Source organism: Amblyomma maculatum, chromosome 9, assembly GCF_055883805.1.
Source record: "Amblyomma maculatum isolate TAMU_Amacu chromosome 9, ASM5588380v1, whole genome shotgun sequence".
NCBI classification, from domain to species: domain Eukaryota; kingdom Metazoa; phylum Arthropoda; class Arachnida; order Ixodida; family Ixodidae; genus Amblyomma; species Amblyomma maculatum.
Genome location: NC_139352.1, coordinates 63,456,805 through 63,479,223, shown reverse-complemented (window position 1 = coordinate 63,479,223; position 22,419 = coordinate 63,456,805). Strand labels below are relative to the sequence as shown.

General features: G+C 42.0%; 1 protein-coding gene across 1 annotated transcript; it reads left to right on the top strand.

The window, feature by feature from the left end:
- Positions 1-2,950: 2,950 nt before the first annotated feature.
- Positions 2,951-10,182, top strand: LOC146179210 (uncharacterized). The gene is made up of 2 exons (XM_084578897.1): positions 2,951-8,256; positions 10,044-10,182. The coding sequence occupies exon 1, from the start codon at positions 2,966-2,968 to the stop codon at positions 7,964-7,966; it is 5,001 nt and encodes a 1,666-aa protein (XP_084435023.1). The 5' UTR covers positions 2,951-2,965; the 3' UTR covers positions 7,967-8,256; positions 10,044-10,182.
- The last annotated feature ends 12,237 nt before the right edge of the window (positions 10,183-22,419 follow it).

Here is a 22,419-nt window from a genome sequence, read left to right as displayed (position 1 = left end):
ATATAACTCGCCATTTTAGCCTGGAAAGGCGCATCTTCCCTCCACCGCACAATTCATTAAGCAAGGCCCAGGAGATAATCTGGCGCCAGCTACAAACCCGCTCCTTTCCCTGCCCCAAAGTTTATTCACATATATTCAAAGAGCAGGTTGACCCTGAATGCAAAGAGTGTGGCGTCGACGCTACTTTAGACCACATTACATGGGGGTGCGCGGCCTATCCGCCACCCGCCGATTTGCTGCCAGCTCCATCTCTGGAGGAGTGGGAGGCCGTGCTGCGCTGCTCGGACCCGGCCATCCAGGCTCGGGTCACTGAGTGGGCCGAAGAGATCGCCGACGCAACTGGCGGCCATCTGGCGCGGCCAGCAAGCAAACTAAACCACTTAAAGCCGATGAAATAAATGTTTTCCCATCCATCCATCCATGCATTGGCTTATACGAAAGGAAGTTTGCTTGAAAGTTAAACTATGACGTGAAGCGCGGGTCTACCTATAGCGTAGTGAAGCTTTCGCTTCAAATGAAATGCATGCGCGACGGGCCGCATGAGCGTAGGTCTAGTCCTCAGCTGAGGCATATCAAGATGAAAGCTGTCCCACAATGCCTTCATCCAATGTATTCGTGCCTTTTCTTAAAGTGCTCTTCAGCCTTTTAAAAGATCATTGTTGCCTGAAATATTAACATCTCAACGTAATCATATATTGAGCGTGCCTGGGTAACAAGACAAAGAACATGAAGTTAGCGCAGAAAACTAGGACTATGGAAGAAGACTCAACATGAGCGCTTCCTGGGCCCTCGTTTTTTGCGCTAACTTCATCGTGAGTCAGATTCAACTAACCCAACTTTACACCTATATTACAAACCAAGTGTCTAAAGATATATACATCCGACGTATCCATTCAATTCTCTGTGCAGGTACGTCCGCATTCCGTTTGCTACGCGTGCATGAAGCTCAGCTTTCGTGACGCTCTAGGAGGTGCTAAGAAGGTCTCGGCAATTCTTACGTCGTATTCCCACAATGACGCAGATCATTGTATTCACTCAAAGTTGTGTGCGGCGAGCACCGCTTGTCACGCGCACAGGTTGCAGGCGGCAGGCGACGCGACGTACTCCAGCAATACGCATGTATGTCCATTCACGATCGGACAGTTCTCGTTTCTACAATTAAATTATTAAATTGCCACCTCGATTTGCTCGTAACCTAACCGAGCTACTCCTAGCATCTGCGCTGTCTTCGATCCTGCACCGACCTCCGACGTCCTAATACACCTTAAAAAAACGAAGCACGGGCTCGCACAAAAAGTGCTCTCCTAATTCGTCCCGCGTGCTGAAGACATGGACATCAAGGGTGTCAAAACAGAACATCCGGCCGTGCACTTGCAGAGCACGCCGCGAAACAAAATTTTGTTCGTTCGTGTGCTCCGTTTTATTTTGGGGGCACTGGTAGGTTTACGCTATGCGTATGATCCGCTTCCGTACGAACAGCGATGTTCTTTAGGCGTTTAGGAAAGGACTGGCCAATTAAGTGCTCATCTGCATGTAGCTTCGTTTCTGGTTAAATGTCTCGTGCATGGAATTTACACTCATGTATATGTTCGAGGTTATACCGTGAGCGGAAGATATGCGGTGTCGGGTTTCGGTAGCCGAGATAATCAAATAGCCAAGGAGTAAATTTGCAGTTTAACGCTGCTGTGCAATATACAACCGAAAGGCGTGCTGTTTTTCACGCACGATGCCAATTGCCCAATTTCGGGCAGTGTGCACACACGGCAAAAACAGGGGCTAAAGCTAGCCACCAGGGGACTCACGCTTGTCCAATTGTGCCAAGTTCCATTTTTTCCTGTAATTACTATCGAAACAAACCGTCACTTACGCACCCATTGAGAATCCCTTCAGAGTTTCGGGGCATTTTTTGCAGGATGTCGCGATTTTATGTGAACGATATGTACAGACTTTTATTTAGCGTTGCCGTCTGCCTGATCCTATGACACTGCGATGCAATTTCTGCCGACACTTTGTCAGCGCCCCAGGTGCGGGTGACCGCTCTGATCAGTGGACGGCCTGCTCTCGTTCCGCAGTTCGATTCCCCCCCCCCCCCCCCCCCTTTCCATTCCTTGACCGCCACATGCCATTTCCTTGCCTGCTCTCACTGATATATAAAGGGGACAAATTGTCAAAGCTGGCAAACAATTACCGCACTTGCAAAAAAAAAAAAAAAAAAGAAAAAAAAGAAAAAAGAAAGAAAAAAGAAAGAAAAAGACAATTTTGGGGGCTACAATGCACAGCTACAGCTTCGCATTGTAGGCTGGGCTTTGAAGGTAGAGCAGGCCAAGTGCGTGTCGCTGCCCTGCTCACGCCCCTTCCCCACCCTCACCTGGCTACCCAAGTGTCATAAGTTTACCAACCAACCAGCGCGCTGTGCGGAAGCAATCGCGGAGCCTTGCCAACCAATCGGCGCGCGGCGCGCAACTGCTGAAGTCTCGAAACATGCATGGGCCGTTCTAATCCCTCTCCCAGCGAGGCTGAAGTTGCGAAAGTTCTAGTCGAGAGAGAAAGCAGCAAGGAGGCACTCAGGCAGGCGGGTGTCTGGATCAGGTCTCTGCTCAAATCCACGCTCAGACTTTGCCTAGGATTCTCATCCATCGGCTGCATCGTCCTTGGCCTGTTCAAGACGCCCCAACAAGCATTTTCTCCTGCGATAAGTTTTTCTAGAATTCGATATAACGCTAGGCGTTTGTGCCGATTGTCCTAATTTGCACGTTAATTTGCGTGTACAGTTGCTTTTCGTTTTTTATTATTTTTTTTTTAGTTTGTTAATCTTCGCTGTGTTGCGATTCAAGTCAGTTCGCATTTTTGTTTATCCTCGCTTTCTGTTAACTGTTGCGATTGACGTCAGTCGTGTGTTGAATTGCGTGTTTTAAACAGGTTTTAAACTTCTCTACCTCTGTTAATCTGCGCTGCACAGATCAACATGAATCGGGTTTTGGTGGCCGGTGATTCAATGGTGAAATATGTTAATCAGTATTTTCCATCGCGTCCTGGTCTGGCTGTTGATGTGAGTGCACACAGAGGGATAAAGATAGAAAATTTGCTCTCGGCGGTAGCTACTCAGCTATTCGACATCGACGTTCTCATTATTCATGTTGGCACGAACAACACTCTTGAGAGTGTTAGCATGTGCATTGAGAAGTACCGTCGGTTGGCTAGCGGCATTGTCAAGAGCAAATCTTCGATGCAAGTAGCTTTCTCCGCCGTTCTCCCACGAGGGCAGAACGAGTATAGGGTTGCTGAAAGCGAAACTCAGCTGCACCGCACGAACGAGCGGTACAGGCAGGTAAACGCTGCATTACAGGAGCTATGCCGCGAGCGGGGTTTCCGCTTCCTGGGCGGCTTGGTTGGATGCTGGAGCAGCTACCTGAGCCGCGATGGTGTGCACCCGAGCCGGCAAGGAAACCAGGTGCTGGCGGAGTATCTCTACCAGGAGGCCTGCAGCCTGGCTGCTGTTGCTGAGAGGCGGTCCATTCAACAGAGGTACCAGGAGAGTCGGGTATCCACAAGTTGGACTGGCTGGGCCAAGCCAGCCAGGGAGGCCATGATTTGTGAGGCAGACTTTCCTCCTCTATATTCATCTATTTGTACTTTAGGAGTAGTAAGCAAGCAACCTGCAACTCCTGCTCCTGTCCAGGGAACAAACAATACTCCTTTGCAACGGGGCGGCACTGACCAGCTTCCAGCTACCCTTTGGGGAGCTGGCTTTGTGCTTGTTGGAGGTGTTCGTGTCCGGCAAAAAGGTTGTAAAGTTTGGACTACCTGGGACAGCCTGCCTTCCTCTGTGTCCCATGGCTCAGGTGTACCCGGATGGGGAAAGGCTGAGAAGAGGCTTGAAGGCTGTGTGCCTTTTACCAAGCCTATGACTCTCAGCCAAGGTGCAAGCACCACCTGTGCCAAGGTGAATGGTGGAGCCTCACAGGTGTCGCACAAAAGCAGCCCTGCTGTGTGCTCTTCCATAGAGGAAGGTACAGTCAGTGCTCCTAAAGCAACTGTACCAAAGGCTGTCTGCAACCATGGCAACAGTGAGTGGGTACTTGTATCAAAGAAGAAGCGGAAGGCTGCGGCACTGTTTCGGCAAGGAAAAGGTTCAAGCTCTGCCACAGGCAGAGACACCAGAGTACTTGCCAAAACAGGTGCCAAGCCCTTGCAGCGTGCCACACCTTATTCTGCAGTAGTGAGGACAGTGCAGGCACACTTTTACAGAAATGCCTGTGCGCCTCCTTCTACTGCAGCATGCTGTGTGGACGGTGAAGGGCAAGCTAGTGACCTGCGCAGCATTGCCTGTGACAGCTGTGTGGCCAGCCACCACCAAAAAAATTGTGAGCTGGCAGACTTTGCAGCTGTTTTGTGCGGTGTTGTCGTAGAGGTTACTGGCTGCAAAAGCCGTGCACGATCACCATCTAAAGAAGGCCAGAGTGCATGCAAATGTGTCGTGAATACTAGCCTAATCAAAGCAAAGTCCGGTGCTGCTAAGCGGCGACGGCGTCGTTTGGCTGCTTCAGTACCTTATGGAGAAGTTGGCAATTTCAATGACCAGGCTCACTCTAAGGTGCAAAAGTCTGCGCATGAGGGTGGCACAGTGAGCAGTGCACAGCCCAGTGCTGCCAAGCGACGCAGACGCTGTCTGGTAGCATCTGCTTTGTGCAGAAAATCTAACTTATGTGATATGCCAGACAGTCAAGCTATCCAAAAAATAGAATCTCTTAAACAGGAAAGGGAGAGAGCAACTGGTGGCCTTGGTGACACTTGGCTAATTGATACCCCATCTGAGCATCTCCTGCCTTTAGCACCAGGCTGCCATAGTGAGCTTTGTGAAGATGTAACCCTTGCCCATGTTCATGCAACTAAGGCTTCTAACACAATATCTGGAGGGGGAGGGAGCAAAATTTGCCTGAATGGCACATTTGATAGTTTTGTTTCTTTTAAGGAATGTTTTGATGAGTGGTGTAAGGAGGGGAAGCATGTCGTTCATGTCGCTAGGTCAAACAAAAACCCCTTAGAGTCAGGATCTAAAGATTATGAATTTTTGAGAATTACTTATCGCTGTATTCATAGCGGTAATGCTAGGATACGCAGTACTGGAAAACGTCCAAACCAGTCTTACAACAGCATTGGTTGTGAAATGCTTGTTTCACTGGCTCTTCACAAGTCTCCATCTCTGCACTACAAAATAATTCAGCTGAAAACTGTGCACAATCACGACCTTAGTCATTACAATTTATACACAAACCAAAGACTTCTGAACAGTAATGAAAAAAATCAACTATGTGATCTGGTGAAATGTAAAGTTGCTTCGAAAGAGTTCAAGAAACTTGTTCAACAAAAGACGGGTAAAACTTTAACTACGAAAGATGTAAACAATTTAAAACAAATTTACTCTGTACCAGTTCGAAATAAGGAGACTCACGGGCAAATGCTAGTTCAGCAGGTAGAAACTTTAATTGAAAGAAATCCAAACTGGGTCATTCATTACGAAAAAGACAATCAACATGAGTTGCAGTTTATCTTGTTCCAAACAAGTGAGATGCGTGAGATGCTGGAAAAATATCCTGATGTTATATTTGTAGATGGGACATATAAAGTTAATATTGAAGGTTATGTTTTGTACTCTGTTCTCATCGAAGATGGCCGTGGGCGTGGGCGGTGCGTCTGCTACGCATTCGTACAAAATGAAACCGCTGAAATTATAAGGGCCATGTTTGAAAAATTTATACAATTTAATCCATTTGTTGTATCAGGATGTAAGGTGGTAATGATAGATAAAGACATGAACGAAATGCGTATCCTCAGTTCTCTTCTTCCGAACAGCACAATTTTACTGTGCACATGGCACGTGCTGAATTGCCTCCATAGAAATATTAATGATAAAGCAAGAGGGCAACGAAAATTACTCCTTCCACTTGTAAAAGCATTAGTCTATTCTCAAACTCATCAAGAGTACTCTGACATGTTAGATCAATTGCGTAATGTAGCTCCTGCTGGATTCTTTTCCTATTATATGCAGCAGTGGGACTCGTGTAGAGAGATGTGGGTGCATGCTTACAGGAAAAGCCTTGTAACCCTAGGAAATAATACAAATAACCGAATTGAAAGCCACAATCAAAAGCTTAAAAGTTTCCTTCGTCCTGGTATGCATTTAGTGAAGGCTGTAGGAGGATTGATAGAGTATGTTGACAATGACGCCGCCTCTCTACAGTTTGCAAAGCTGAAGGAAATGAAGATTAATGTAAATGTAAATTGTATAGATGAATTTCAATTAGAACTGTCCCGTTGCTGCACATCAGAAGCTAAAGATAAACTGCTCGAACAATATGAAAAATTTAAGACTGCTAATTATCAAGTCAGTTCACTTCTCAACTCATTTAATGTGGCTTTAGGAAGTAAAGACTATTGTGTCAGTCAAAATCTGGACAGCTGTACATGTACTTTTTTCAACCAGTACGGCTTGCCTTGTTCGCATATAATGGCAGTCCGCTCATTTGCACAGGAAAGAGTACTCGATACAGCATGCATTCCTAGCAGATGGCAAAAGGAGCATTTTTTAAGTGAAAGCCCTACAGCTACGCCCACAAAGCCAGTAGTAACAAGTAGCATTCAGGTATCTTCACCTCTTAAGCTAAACACACCGCAAAAGATATTCTGCTGGGTGTACAAGGAGCTTGAGATTATGGCCAAGAGTGTCGCAAATATTGCATCCATGGGAAGTGAAAAAGAGGCGCGAGAAAATGTTTTGGCTATTAAGGCATTTGGAAGACAGCTCACAGCAGCATATGCACAGCAAAGTCAGGCTGGGCAAAATTTACAAGGTTTAACAATTCAAACAAGCCCAGCAGTTCAACAAACGAGCACCTTAAATACAGGAAGTAGCTTTGGGAATATTAAGCTTGTAATACCTGTAGTTAAGGCCAGAAGAGGTCGTCCAAAAAAAGTGAAAGCTACTAAGCGATTGTTTTCAGTACAGCAAAACAGGACAAGCCCACTAGTTCACCAACCAAGTCCCATAAATACAGGAAATAGTTATGGAAGCACTAATAAGCCTGTAGTACCTGCAGTTAAGGCCAGCACAGTGCGTCCCATTAAAGTGAATGGCACTGAGGTGAGCTCGACAAAGCAAAATACAATAGACCTTGCTTCTGTTAAAGCCGAGACGTTGCAAATTTATAAGCTCTATTCATTATGTGACAGAGATCTAGAGGCTATTGCTAGACATAGTTCACTGTCAGACAGTGTCATTAATGTTGCCCAGTACTTGATTCGTCAAAAATTTTCTTATATGGGAGGGTTTCAAGATGTTCTATTGGGACAAAGGCTACGTTTTTCTCAAGTGAAGGGCCCATTTGTTCAGATCTTGCATACTCGCAACCCAGATCACTGGCTTACTGTCACTAATGCATGTGCGCCCCCAAATACAGTATATGTGTATGATTCCATTGATGAAGATATACCCCCTGATGCCGTTAAACAGATATGTCACATATTAAAAATGCCATTTTCAACATTAACGATCAGCATCAAACCCGCTCAAAATCAGGGTACCACTTTGGACTGTGGCTTGTTTGCAATTGCTAATATGTATTACATAGCATCTGACAGAGATCCATCAGTAATGAATCTTAATCAGGGTATGCTACGGAGCCATTTACTAGAGTGTATAAAGAAAGGCACCATAGATGACTTCCCAGAAACTATTTCTTTAACTGTTCATGTGCGGCCAAGAATATTTGTGTATAACTTACACTGTGTCTGCAGGCAGCCACTGAATGGCCCAACGACTGGAAATATTAAATGTGGTCTATGCCTTAAATCTTTTCACAGGGACTGCATTCAAAAATTAAAAGGAAATTTAGATGGCAAGGTATTCTTCTGCTCACAGTCATGTTCAGCTAGCGCTAAGGAAAAACTCCAAATTATGAACTCATGAATTGCTGGATTACTCTTTTTAGCCCAAATGTTTCTCTCTTTCTCCTTTGTTTAAGTTCACAGCTAAGCAAATTACCCCCCCCCCCCCCTCCCCACTTCCAAATAAAAAAAGAAAATTTGCTGCCGAGTTTATGCTTGCTCTGCTATCTCTTCGTTGCTTTTTTGGTTTTGCTGCTTGTTTCTGTTATTTCTTTCCAGGTTAACATGGCACTCCTTCCGCAAAGCTTGCTGCCTTTTTACCTGAAGTGGAAGTTTTCAAGGTCAAGTACACCACCTTCCCATCCTACCACGGTAATCTCACACTTGGCAATGTCCCGCTAATTATCACACCTTTGGTATCTGCAACAGTGCGCTTTGTACTGATGTATGCTGGCTATCAGCCTTGACAGCAATAAGCAGTATAAGAGGTGTTGCACTGTTGGCAATAATTCAAAATAGGATTTTCAAACTGGAAGATCACTTCATTCAGCATAACATTGTCAGCTGTGATGGGCAACAGTTAAATACAGCTGAGACAGGTTAGCTGCCAGGAACTAATATTAAACAGTTATCCTTTTACCCATTACTGGTCAGGTCTTTATTTCTTGAGAGATTTATAGTGTACTGGAAATAATATTCATATCAGTTTTAGTTTTTCGCAAATGCCATTCTCTTCATCACAACACCAACAGGAATTACGAGCCAAACTCGGGTGCATGCCAAGCCTGCAAGTACTTGTTGCACACCTGTCACAAGCTCAGTCCCTCACTGCTCCCTACCGGGTGCCTTAAAAAAGAGACCACGGGATAGCTGTGCCATTGTGCAACACACATTTGTTTGTGTGGCTAGAACTGTCTGCATCCACTCAGTTTCACTTCTGTCGAGTGTGGCCCGAAAGTCCTCGCACTGCAACACAGGAATGGCATTTTCACAAATTAAAAAATTTGTATGTATATTATTTGCACTGGGCCACAACAGAGAGTTTAGCAGTAATAGTTAAAAGGCTAGCTAATTAATATTTGTCAACCAGCCAGCCAGAGCGCAGCTATCCTCCTTCTTTCTCCTTTTTTTGCTTAGCCCATTTTTTTTTTTTTTTTCCCGGTGGCACACAACATCCCCAAAAAAATATTTCTACCTGTGCCACTGCCAGTTAGCTAGTTAACACAGCTTAGCAGTAGTCTAATGCAGACCACAGCTGACAATGCTATGCTGAAGAAATTGCTCTTCTAACTAAAGAATGTATTTTTGACATTCACTGACAGTTGTAGCTGAAACAGTGAATAAAATATGGTGCATGTTGCAAGACAAAAAATATATATATGTATATATTAGGACAAAAAACTTATATACCTTGTAGGCTTTACGTAGGCTCACAATTAGCACAGGCATGATGCAGTGAGCATATTCTTAATGTTCTACTAAGCTCTATGTAGGTATGTATTATAGTTCCTTAGACCACCTCAAATTTGCAACAGCGAAAGATTTTGTACCTGTCCTCTGAATGCTCCTCCTGCAGGCAGATTAAAGGGACAGTGAGATGTTAACTAAGGTCAGGAAAAGCACATAAGCAACTGGCACATTATCACTCTGCATCAAGGAGAGAAAAGCCTCAAGCTCACCCCAGTGCACTAGATTGGGAAGATACTCAAGAAGACCTTTATGAGTTATCTTTATGGTGTTGTTAACGGCTGATGGGTATGAGTACTTCTAAAAGCATGCACATAACCTTTTCAACTCTTAAAGCACCTGTTGCAGACAAATTGCTCATGCTGGTAAGTATCTCAAGACTGTCTTTTAATAACAAAAGACTGAACTAGAGGAGGACTGGCACTGCTCTGTCTTTGAGTTCCTGTCCTTTGTATTTGCACTGCTTATGCTAAAGTATCACATAGTAATAACTAGCTCGACTTTCTGTTGAACTTGATGGTGCAACTAGCTCCCACTCTCTCCAGCAATGTTTACATTGACATTGTGCTGTTGTCTTGAAAGTTTGTAAGTATATTAAAAAATATATACAAAGCATTCATGCAAAGGCCCTAAAGTTGAGTACTGTAGGGCTCAACTTCAACCTGACTTCCTCTTTGCGTCATTTGTCGCAGTTCCTCATGCTTGGACACACATGCCTCATGCCTGGACAGCACTTCTTTCAAGTTCAAGTTTGCCATCTTACTGCCCTGTCCACTTCCTCGGCAGTCTTCCTCCTGAAAGTGGAGGCCCATTTAACTGCTGTCAATGATACTGTAATGCACATGACATGTAAAAGGCTGTACAGCACAAGGTTGTCACTTACCACAGTACCTTAAAATAATTCGGAGCCCTCTGCTACCGCACCTTTCAATGCAATAAGGCTAAAAGTCCCATTTTCTAGAAAACTCCAGCATCTGAATTGAGCTAAAAATCACGGGCATGGCTGGCAGCGGACATGGTCGGACACTGATCAATTGCAGGGTTCTGCGACATCATGCGACCATGTGATATGGCCGATTTGACAGAAGCTTCAGGCTTGTCATTTCATATAGCAGGACGAAGGCAATCCAACCCTCCAGGAACTTTGCTCGGGAAGCACAGCGCGGGAAGAACGGAGAACGAGGACAACACAGGGCTAGCGCTAGTCCTGTGTTGTCCTCGTTTTCCAGTCTTCCTGCGCTATGCTTCCTGAGTTAAGATGATTTACCAACCTACCCAAGCCTATTTCCTTCTGAGGAACTTTGCATTCAGAGTGGGACATCCCGACTCAAGGCCACGCAAACATGTCTGTATGTTTTTGTTAAGCGAGGCTTTATATCTATGCTATGTAGTCTTTCACATAATATAGTAGCTTATTACTATACAAAGAGTATGTATGAGATAGCAGAAGAGGAAATTAAGAAATTACTGATTAAGGGTGTTGTAAAGTGCATAAGTAGGAATGTAAGTTCGCAAGAGAAGCTGCAAACGGGACCTGTTAATGCTGTCATTATTGTACCCTTCTAGGCAAAATTTAAGTGGATGCCTCATTGTTCTTTTGTCTTCAGTCTTTCATTCCCTCCTCCATCCCTTCCCTCAGAGCATAGTTCAGGTGTCCACAGAAACGTGAGACAGTTACTGTGCCTTTCCCATTCTTCTATTCTTTTTTTTTAATTTTTTTTTGCCAGTGATGAATGCATTGCCTAGATGATGACAATCCTTCTTGTCGAAACGCTGGCTAGCAGACTGAGGCTCCCCATACCCTTAAAAATTTTAATCTGCTCCATCCCAACTTCCTGCCTATTCCCAAAAACTTAAATGAGTGTGTAATTGTTGGGTTCTTTGCTATGAGTACCAAATATCTTGTGTTATGGTCATTCTACTCCTGTAAGTACTTGTGTATCAATGTGACAGTGTTAATGGTCCCGCTCTGCAGAAAATCTGTCAGTACTGTAGACAAAAAATCATAGACATGCATCTGGTACATGTTAAATGGGAGATGGCATAGCCAAGCATTGATCAGCCTGTGGGTTGTATGATGTCTTGAGACCACATGACATAGCCAGGTTGGTAGTAGCTTTACGGAGGGAAGGACAGGAATCAAACCTGGAACTGTTGGATGCCAAGTCAGATGTGCTACCCCTAGGCCTTACAACGATGTTTGTATGTTTTGGTCGAAGCGGGCTTTATATCTGTGCCGAGTGACCTTTCACATGATGCTTACGGCTGCATGCTAATTAATGAGTATGTGTGAGATAGCAGAGGCACAAAATTAAGTGAAATTAAGCAAGTAGCAAAGTGCCTGTGCGCAAACTGCAAACCGAGCCATAGAGAGGAACGATTAGTGACGTTGAGTCACATTTTTACAGGCAGTGTTGATGTCCCCTAAATTCCTTTTTACTTGCTAGCCAATAAATGCCATGTTTGTGTTTTACTGTTTCACATGCCTCTGCGTCATTCGCTGCATTTTCCCACTGTTCTCCAAATTCCTTTTGACTGCAGGTCAATAAATGCAATTTTGTGTTTTTCCTTTTCAACATGCCTCTGTGCCATTCCCTGCATTCCCTGCCTTGGCGGTCTTCAGCCTGGTCATCTATTGCTTTAAACCGGTAACTGCCAAAGGAAGAAAGCTTGCAAAAAGGTATTCATTAAACTGCAAGACTACAAGAAGGAAACTGATGCATGAAAGCAAACGAAGCAAAGATTTGTTTTGCTGAAAAGGAATAAAAGCATTAGCACAGCTCCACGTATGGAAGAAATGACGACATTAACACCAAGCTAGATACACAAAAAGTAAAACCCAGAAAATTGCACATGCATGGGTAGAACACTATGAAGACTCTTAGAAATAATAGCAGCAAAAATTAAACACAGAGATGGCGATAGTTATAAACATTAACAGCAGGGCCGTCATGAAGAAAACTCCGGCTTGAGTTTACACTTCTTACAAAGGACATAGAAGTAGCTGTCCTTAAAGAAACATGGTTACGCTCCAGCACTTAGTTTTCTGAGAACTGCGACACAAAGGATGAAAGAGTGTGGGGCATTACAGTGATCAACGAAACTTCAGAAGGCCTGACATTCTGCCCGAGAGGCTATTCTGCAAGTTCAGTGCAAATAGTGTGGCATAAGGTGATCCCTTGCAAAAAAACTTGCAATTCCCAGAAATTGGCAAGAGTGAAAAACCTTTTGTCAGCACTGCTAGCTGTACTGTTGCAATGATAGTAAAAGTGGCTGCCAAAATAAGCATGACATGCCCTTTATGAAGTGTTCCGCTGAAGTATTTTTTCCATATAGCCTCCACATAATGCACTGAAATCTCCTTTTGGTCAGATCCATCATTGTGCAATGATGTCTTCGTATCCTGCTTGGAAACAGGAACCATATCAGCACTCCCTCCTCGACTTCAATAGATTGGCCAATCTTTTTTCATTCATTTAACAATCCCTCCCTTTTCCTCACAACCAATCCTTTATTATTAAGAAAAAAACAAAAGCACCGGCACATTTAGCTATGCACATTAAAATGAGGATATGAAGCCTGACTAGAGAAAGTATGCAATGCGCAGAACAAACGAGTTGGCTTGGATGGCAAGGGAGGACTTTTACATTCACAAATATTACAGTGCTACAGCAAAGATTCACCTCTGCATGCAATGGAAATTTACTTCTTGGAAGCAGCTTTGTTCAAGTATGCAGGAAACGTTTTTGTAATCTGTGTGCTATTGTTATATGCACACGCAATATGTTTGGTAAAATTGGCACCTCCTATTCTCATAACCATCTGATGTGACCAGATTTGGCACACACATCACAGTAGTGAACCCAGTTGCTGTGATGGAATAAACAGCATTTGCAATGTGCATTGTGGAGAGCATTTTTTTTTTAGACATGGAATTGACAGAAACTAGATGATCTCGATTTTTTACATGCAAATGCTGGATGCTGTGAGCATTACTGCAAGTGGATTTACTGTGATCTACAGAGAGTGTGGTATGAAGAGCGCCATCTCTTTGTCTCAGGTTTGTGCAGGAAATACTGCAATAGCGCACCTAATTTTTCCACCCCGAGCTACAGTGATAAAAAGATCCCACCATGGGAATCGGCAGGGGCACACAAAAGGGGCTTTCAATGTGAACAACAGTCGGTTACGGGTCAAGAATGCAGCGGCAAAATTCTTCAAAGGAAGCCCTTCGACCAATGACATCAACTGAGAGGAACCTTCCAGTAACCGAGTTTTTTCTCTTCTCATGCCAGCAGGTGACAAGGGGTGTTGTTTTGACGATAGTGTTCAGTGCCTTGAACAAATGAAAGGAAGAACTTGCCCAGCCTATGGTGACACTGAAAAAATTGATTCTACTGGCAGGAGGGCCTTCTTACAGGGGTATTTGGCACAGCATTCTTGACATTTAACTAATTATAGTACTGTAATCAGCACGCCAGGCTAGAGTGCTGCAGCAGTATGCAGTGGTGCTAAGAAAGTGTTATCTTGGCTCAGATACTCTGGAACTGGCACAACGCAGTTGCCAAGGCAAAGAGTACGCCTATGCACCTTAGGTCTCACCCCATACCCCACCTGACCCGAGCACCTGATAAAAATACGAGGTGTGACACAAAAAAAACGAGACTGGTCCAATAAATTACTGCACTTTTAGAATCAGTTCTCTGTGACATTATCACCTTCAAAGTAGTCACCTCAGCATTCACACACTTCTGCACTTCTGCCATTGCTGGTAACAGTTCTGGAACGAGGTTTTTGGAAGGCCCTTCAGGAGATTCTCTGTTTTTGCCTGAACCTCTACAAATAAGACAAAATTGGTTCCCTTTAAGCAAGATTTAACTTTAGGAAATAAAAAAAGTCACATGGAGCCAAATCTGGTAAATAAGTAGGATGCTCCATCACAGCAATGTTTTTGCTGGTCAGAAACTGCTTGACAGATATGGTCATGTGAGCGGGTGCATTGTCCTATTGCAACAGCCATCCATCACTCCAAAACTGTGACTTTTCTTTGCTAATTTAAGTATTTTTAGTGCATGAATAGGGGAGGTGTGTGGGATGATGTCAGCAAAGCAGTTGTTGCCAACTCAACTCTTTTTTCAAGCTACACACTTGTCTCGTTTATTTTGTCACACCTCATATTTCCCTTTATTTACGCGACATGGTGGCGTTTCAGCGCTCTAGAAAGGTGTGTTGATGACCATACAAAAGTATGGGGACTCACCTGCAGTGCAGTCTATGTGTGCTGTGTGCACACAGGTGGGCTTGAACACACCTACTCTATCTTATCCACATTTTAACAAATAGCCCAGTTGAAAACAGCCAGTTTTAACAAGTAGCCCAAATCGGCCAATTGAAAGAAACCATAGTCTAGAAAGTCACAAACTACTAAAAAGAGAGAGAAGATGAAAGTTGCAGATTACAGCAACGAAAAAGGCAAGGTTGCAAATAACAAAATCCCATCTTCCCTGTTGATTACCCAAATCATGTCACGTCGTTTCATGGACTACATACTGCGATCCAACATTGCATCAACAGCTTTTTAAAACTGTACTTGGTTTCTCTCACTTATAACCAGTTATAAACATAAATTTCAGGCATCATGGAGTGTTCATGTTTGTAAACAGCCCGAAACACTCAGCGGAGCTCCCGTAAAATGTTGAGTCATCTACTTTGAAGGCAGATTCCTGCGTAATTTTTCAAGTCAAGTCGCAAAAGGGTGCAGCCATTCGCGGTATACTGCAGCAGCTATTCCCATTTCGAGCTGTTCATCAATTCGCTCTCGCCTAGCATCTAATCTGCTGCACATTTCAGTTGGTAGACCGACTGCCGGGGACAGGTGGTGATCCCGGTTTCAAACCCCGGATAATGACGAAATTTTCAAGCACCAAGTTTCTGAAAAAACTGAACGGCTTTGATTTGCAGCCATATGCATACTGAGCCAAACTGTACATACATACTACTGCAAGTACAGAACTGCACACCTGAGAAGACTTGACCGAAGGGGCTGATATAAGAAACTCGCAAGCACACAAACCTCACAAGTACACACACTGCCCCGCTTGTATACAAACGACGTGAACAAACCATACCTCCTAGTTTCGAGGGGCACAAGGAAAGTTTACAGCTATGCGCAAATTTTGCGATGAATGACTGATGCAATAAAGCCATTGTGAATATTTTTTTTATAACCTTCAGTAATACTAAGAGAATCTTACCAATACATTCAATGAGGGAAGCGTTTTCGATGTCATCAGTAGTAATATGGTGTATGGCCCCGCAAGATGACAGCAAATGCAAACATCTCCGCCGCCATTTGTAATGCATCCCGCAGTGAACGTAGCTTGCAGCAGTGCAGCATTTTGTTAACTAAAAAAATAAAAAGAGGGCAACTGCAAATGTTAATATTGTACTTTAAAAATTAAATTGAAGGCTTTAAAGGTGTGCATATATAGTCTGTTTTAGTTTTCGTCGGTTGCGCCATCCACTGTTCATGGCATGGCAGCTATGACACTGAGATGGCAGACGACGCGGCCTCAGGAGACACGAGATAGTATACAATTTCGATGTCTCAGGGAATTGCAGTGAGCAGAACATCCGACCAAACGACGCCGAAGCGTAGCTATATATTATCCGTAAAGCTTTAGTGTAAGCAGCTCTGGGTTATATGAAATGCGAGTAAGACTGGAGGGTCGCGTCCCCGACGACCTCTGGCGCTGTATGGTTATACACAAACACAACACACACACAAGAGAATTAAACAAGTGTTGTGTTTGTGTATAACCATGCAGCGCCAGAGGTCGTCGGAGTCCTATAGAACTAGCCCGCTCGCAAGTTTAGCGTGTTGCACAATTAGAGGCGCGATGTACCTCTCCCAGCCAAACCGCGGCATCCTTGCAGTTCAAATTTTGCACAGAAATGGTATTTTGTTGCTAGTATATTTTAATACCAAATCTGTTTGGGGTACATGCCTGATTCGATCAAAAGAAGTCAGATGTTCTCATCTTAAGCGGCGGCGACGACGGCAGACGAGCCGCTACCCCAGCGATGGCACTGGTGGCGCTACCTCATGCTGCTTACAACAACTCAAACCTTCTGCCAGAAACGTTCGCCCCCTCTTTTCCTGCTACAGAGTTGTTGTAGCAGCATGAGGTGGCGCCACCAGTACCATTGCTGGGGCAGCGGTCATTGCCGCCGCATAAGATGGGAACAACTGACTTCTTTTAATCGAATCAGGCAAGCACCCCAAACAAATTTCATATTAAAAAATACTAGCGACAAAATGCCCTTTTTGTGCAAAATTTTAACTGCGAGGATTCCACAGTTTAGCTGGGAGAAGCATTCTACATCGCGCCTCTAATTGTGCAACGCGCTGTATTACTACGGAGGGTCGCGGCAGTGCGCGCGGTGTACGTATACGTGCGCGCCGAATCATTAGAGCACATACACACAGTGACACATATACTACAGGAAGAACAGGATGCTTGGGCATAATAGCGGGTGGAATATATCACGAAATGAGCCGTGGTTATTATGCAAAATAATAATAAAGAGCTAAAATCTTTCGTTAATTCATGCTGGTTGAACCACACCCGGCACATCTGCCCCATTCAGCACTGGAAAATATTTACTTACTGCCTCGTTCCAATTTGATTTCCCAGATACACTTTTTTTTTAAGAAAAAAAAAAACTGCAGAATGATGTAGGGATGTTTTCAGTATGCAAACGGACAAACAGGGGGCTTCTCTGCATGTCGGCTTATGTTACTGTAAAGCCCACCCCTTATGATTTTTTTTTTTTATGTGCTTGATATATCCTCTTCACTGGCTGTCGTGCTGCATGTATATTACGTGTGCAAAATCCGGCAAAGCAGTGGTAGTGATCGGTTAATGTGATATATGATAAAAACGATCAACAGTGAAAATTCCTAACTGGAAATTTTGTGACTATATTCTGCAATTTAGTGCAAAGGACGAGATTGCTGCACATATTGGTTATTTTAATGTAAAGTGCTTGCCCGATTAGTGAACCGCATGCAAAGGTGATGACAAGACCTCCGCTCATACACACATGCTTCATCTATGTCAAACAATGAACAAGAAGCAAATCAGCAGTGGAGCGCATCAATCTGCTAAAATTGTCAAAGAATTCTTCAACTATAGGTAGCAACATTAGAATAACAAAACTGGTATGTCAGTTGTATTAATGCTTGTGTTACATAAGTAATAGCTGATCTTTTCAATGTTATAATATGCTGTTATAAGTTGACAAATAATATTGTTATGCTGTATTATAAACATGAATTTAACATTACAAAGAAAAATTGCTTTGATATATAGTGTACTCCACATTATACGGTTTCAATAATAACTATAAAACAACATAATAAAAATATACTTCAAGCAGTACAGGTTGCAGAATTTTGCCGCTTTCTTTATTACCGCAAATACATTTTTAAATAAAAGTATAATTTGCACCTAAATCTCTTAAATTCTGCCTGAAACAGAGCGCATGCACAAATATATATATAATTTTGTTATAAAGGTTTGCTTACTATACCACCCCTCTTTTTTCTGTTTACATGAACAATCAAGGAGAAGGCTTCTGTACTCATTTTCACCAAATCTTATATGAACCACCTGGTCTGATGACATACGTTTAACATCACAAGTAAAGGCTCTTAATGATGGCATGGTATGTTGTATGCTTGGCTCTATGCATATGGTATCCATATGGACGATGCATCGAGTTGCATGTTGTTTAGTGTTGTGCAGTTCATATGTCACTATGACTGTTGTTGCACTCTAGCTGCAAATTTTCTAGCTGTTTGACTGGAAATGTCAATTTTCCATCAGGAAGTAAAAACATTCCTGATCAACAGGTTTTCCAGTGCAATATATAATTCAGCTCGAAAAATATGTCATTCTGGAAGAAATATATATGGTTTCCAGCTGGAAAGAAGTGATCTTCAGTTCAACAGTCCAGCTGTAAATGGGGCTCTTTTTTATTATTTTTTCACTAGGCAATTCAAATCAATTGAAAGCAATTCATGTTTATGCTCAACATTTCATTTACAGACTCTCTGACAGAAAGCTGTAGAGACAGCTTAAGGACGAGGTCAAGGAAGCAACAGAATTGTTCAAAGAAGTTTCTAGCAAAGACATTCAGCTTTGCATGCATATAAATGAAAAATGAACCAAAGTACTGACAATATGCAACATTACTATATGTACAATAATATAGAAAAATGCACAAAAAAGTCCCATTTTTAGGTTGAATGAATTAGGTATCATATTGCACAATAAAATAGAAAAACAGGTCACTCTAGAAACATATTGAACACAAAACTTTATGTGTGACTGTCATATGACAGGGATTGGAAAGATAGTAAAGAGTGAAGAAGGTAATTAGTTTGGTAATGTATCATCCCTTTTTCATAGGCACATGTTAAAAATATTGAAACATAGTGCTTCCCCTGATTGGGTCATTAAAAATTGACATTTTTCATAAGCAAAGTCGAATTGATAAAAAAGATTGTAATGATATTCACAGTTTGATGCTGAATGCATGATAACCTCTGTTGAAGGATGCAAATACAATACATTGTTTATGCAACTACGTAGCACCAAACATTAGAATGATGTTACAAGTTGTAACATTCAAAAGAAACATTATATTATTAATAACTGCCAAATATTATAATAATGTTATATAATGTTTTATGTTGCATATTGCAAACATTACTTTAATGTTACAAACAAATGTTATTCTAATATTGTCTGCTAAATATTAAATAATATTTGGATCATAAATATATAAAGCAACATAGAATATACATTTTGAACACTAAGTCCCAGCACTTTTGGCCTTTTTCTTCCAGTAACCATGTTTTTTCAATAACATATTTCTTTTCAACTAGAGCTTTGAAATTATGCCTGCCGTAGAATGAAAGCAGCCCTAATATTTTGTTAGAGAGTTTTGATTATTATTCATTCGTCACTATGACTCCTTGCACACCCATCGGCTATGGATATAAAAGCATGACTCTAAATGACTTGTTCAGAGGTGAGTGTAGAAGTTGTGCTGTTATATGTAGTTGTGCTGTATTGTGGTCTTTGCAAAGCGCGCAAGCTGTGTACCATCGTGAGCGGGCCTACATGCTCGGCAAGGTTACTCTACACTTTCACGAATGTTACATTTATGTTGCATACAAGTTAGATTTATATTAATTAAATGTTTATCAACACATTATACCAGCCTAATATGTCCCCTATTGCTAAAATATTTCAAATAAAGACACTGATAACATCAAAATAATGTTCAAATGAAACAAAAATGTTACATTGCTCCAATATTTTGGTGCTCCCTGGGAAATAACTTTCTTTTCTAGACGCAGAAGTGTACTTTGTGTCTATTATTAGTAGTTGCCCCCCATATATCAGCGTGCAATAGTTAAGGTGGGAACAGAATATGACATGGCAAAGTTCTATAGGGGTCAAAAAGAGATATACCAGGTCTGAAAGATGGTGCGAATCAAAAATATATATCTTGGAGGCATAGTATTCTATAGGGAACATGGGACAATGACTTTCTTTCTTGACCTGGCTGCAAAATGGGAGCTAAGAGGTCATATAATGCAGGCCTTGAAAGCACTGATTCAGGTTGAATGAACCCTTTAATAGTAAAGTCACGATCGGACCAGCAATATATATTGCTGGTCCGATCATGACTTTATATTGACTATATAAGGGTCTTTACTAAATCAGTATAATTGTGATGATATATATGGCGCAGATGTGCTGTCTATTATAAATGGCTTAATAAATATATATGTGTTGCTGCTTTATAAAAATAAAACACTCTAAAATACCTTCCATCTCTCTCAAATCTTTATGCGCAATTTTCTTTCTTTTTTTTTTTTCGGCTATAAGATTTTTTTTTACATCTCGTGGAAGCATACCTCAAGCATGCATACACAACAATCGAATACAACTGAGTTTGATTTCATGTGAAAACCAAAGCCTTGCAAGAACACAGCATCACTTTCCGCTGTTTGTCATCGAAGAGGCAATCAACGAGAAATGCACGCGACAGCCAAGTGAAGCAAAGGCGTTCCGCATTCATGCACTAATTCTTGCCACCGCATGCCTCGCACTGCACAATAATTGTTGTGAACGTCAGGCCGTTTCGTTCCTTCCGTACTTCTCGCTGCCCATTTGCTCTCCGAATGAACCGCGCCACCTTCTTTCCACATTCCTTTGTTTTCTTTGTTTTGTTTTTTTCCTACACACCGCATGCTTTCCCTCACAGCTCCGAGGCCTACGTAAAGTTAGCTTCTTAGCACAGCTGAAAGTCTAGTGGTAAAGCCAGTTTAAGAAAACTTTGCCTCGCGATTTTGTATCGCGCGTGCGGCGATGTCATTTCATGGGAAGTACGTCGCCGCTGCCAGATACTATATATAACCGATTCTTGTCAAAAATGTCTTTACTATAAAAGTTCAAATATTTACAGTCGTCTACTGAACATGAATTGGGACTTGAGTTTTACAATTAACTCCGAGTTTGCTACAGCGAGGTTACTGTTATCACTTCAGTTCAATTGGTCATTTGGTCGGGTCGGATGCGAATTTTTTTTTTTATTTCAAGGTGAAATTAGAAAGCAAGAGCTAGGCCTGTTTATCTTAAATTGCTTGAAACATACCAGTCCCATTAATATTTTAAATAGTATATTTTCCAAGTGCTGTACTGGAAGCTAGCTTCATTTTCGGCTGCAAATATAAATGAAGTAATTGCAGTACGCAAACTGGTAGATTACTGCTTCATATCTTAACCATAAAATGAATAAATGAGCATTATATATTTTCCACTTGGCCACAACAGCTTGCACAATTGGTACTGTTCACGCCATGGACATTTCCGCCAGGGACATAAGAAAAGCAGCTGCTGTGGAAGAATAGAACCTCAGATAATATACTAGCCGGTATTTGAATACAAATAATCTCATATTTAAGGAAAAAAAAATGTGCTGTATGAGCTGTATAACTGTCCCCGGCTATTAATCTAATTACTTTCTTTTGAAGCATTAGTACCTTATTAATGTTAGTGCTTTATGTGATGGTCCAGACCAAATGGCAATAGTTAAGATAAGATTGAAATATTGTGTTGTAGATTATCAACTTTAGATTTGGAGAAAACTCTCAGTGACACCTGCAAAGGATGCCAACAGACTGTGACACTTTCTTTGCAATATATGTAATCTGTTCTGTTCCTTTCATATGTGCATCAAAAATAACAGCAAATGATTTAAAGCTGTCGATAATTTCTATTGTATTATTAAGTTTTAAGGTAAGTAAAATGAGTGCTGATAAAGTTCCTTTAAAGTTTAAAGGTCAAAAGAAAACTGTTTTAAATTTCTTACTATCGACAATTAACAAGTTCATTTGATATTAACCATCTGTTTAATGACTGAAGAACAATGTTCCCTCTTTTTAATAGGTTACCTGTGGATGAGTCAGTAAGAAAAAGCTTGTATCATCAGCTTACAGAACATTGAAAGCAAGTTTATATAACCATATCATTAATATAAGCACTAAAAAGAAACGGACCCAGAGGGCTACCCTGGGAAGCTCCACATTGTATAGTTTTTAAACCAGACAGGTTACCATCAGTACAGACAGCCTGTTTACGCCGACTATATGAGAGAAACAGATTAAGAAGAGAGCCGCGGATGCCATACCTTTTAAGTTTATGAAGTAATATGTTATGACTGAGGAGTTCATGCATTTTACCAAAGTCTACAAACATGCCTAGCGTTGTGTTCTTACATTCAAAACCCTGTAAAATAATTTCATTTTGCAGCAGCTGAGCAGATTCAGTGGACCATCGTTTGCAAAAGCCGAACTGATTGTCATTAATAGTAAAGAGTGTTTATCGAAGAGTTCTCAGTTTTTTTAACTATAACTTTCTCTAGAGCTTTTGAAAAAAAACAAAAACGGTCGAATGAAAATTGGTCGGCAGTTATATATTTCATTCT

Coding starts and splice junctions, on each gene's coding strand:
- LOC146179210 (XM_084578897.1), top strand. CDS start 2,966: ATGAATCGGGTTTTGGTGGCCGGTGATTCAATGGTGAAATATGTTAAT.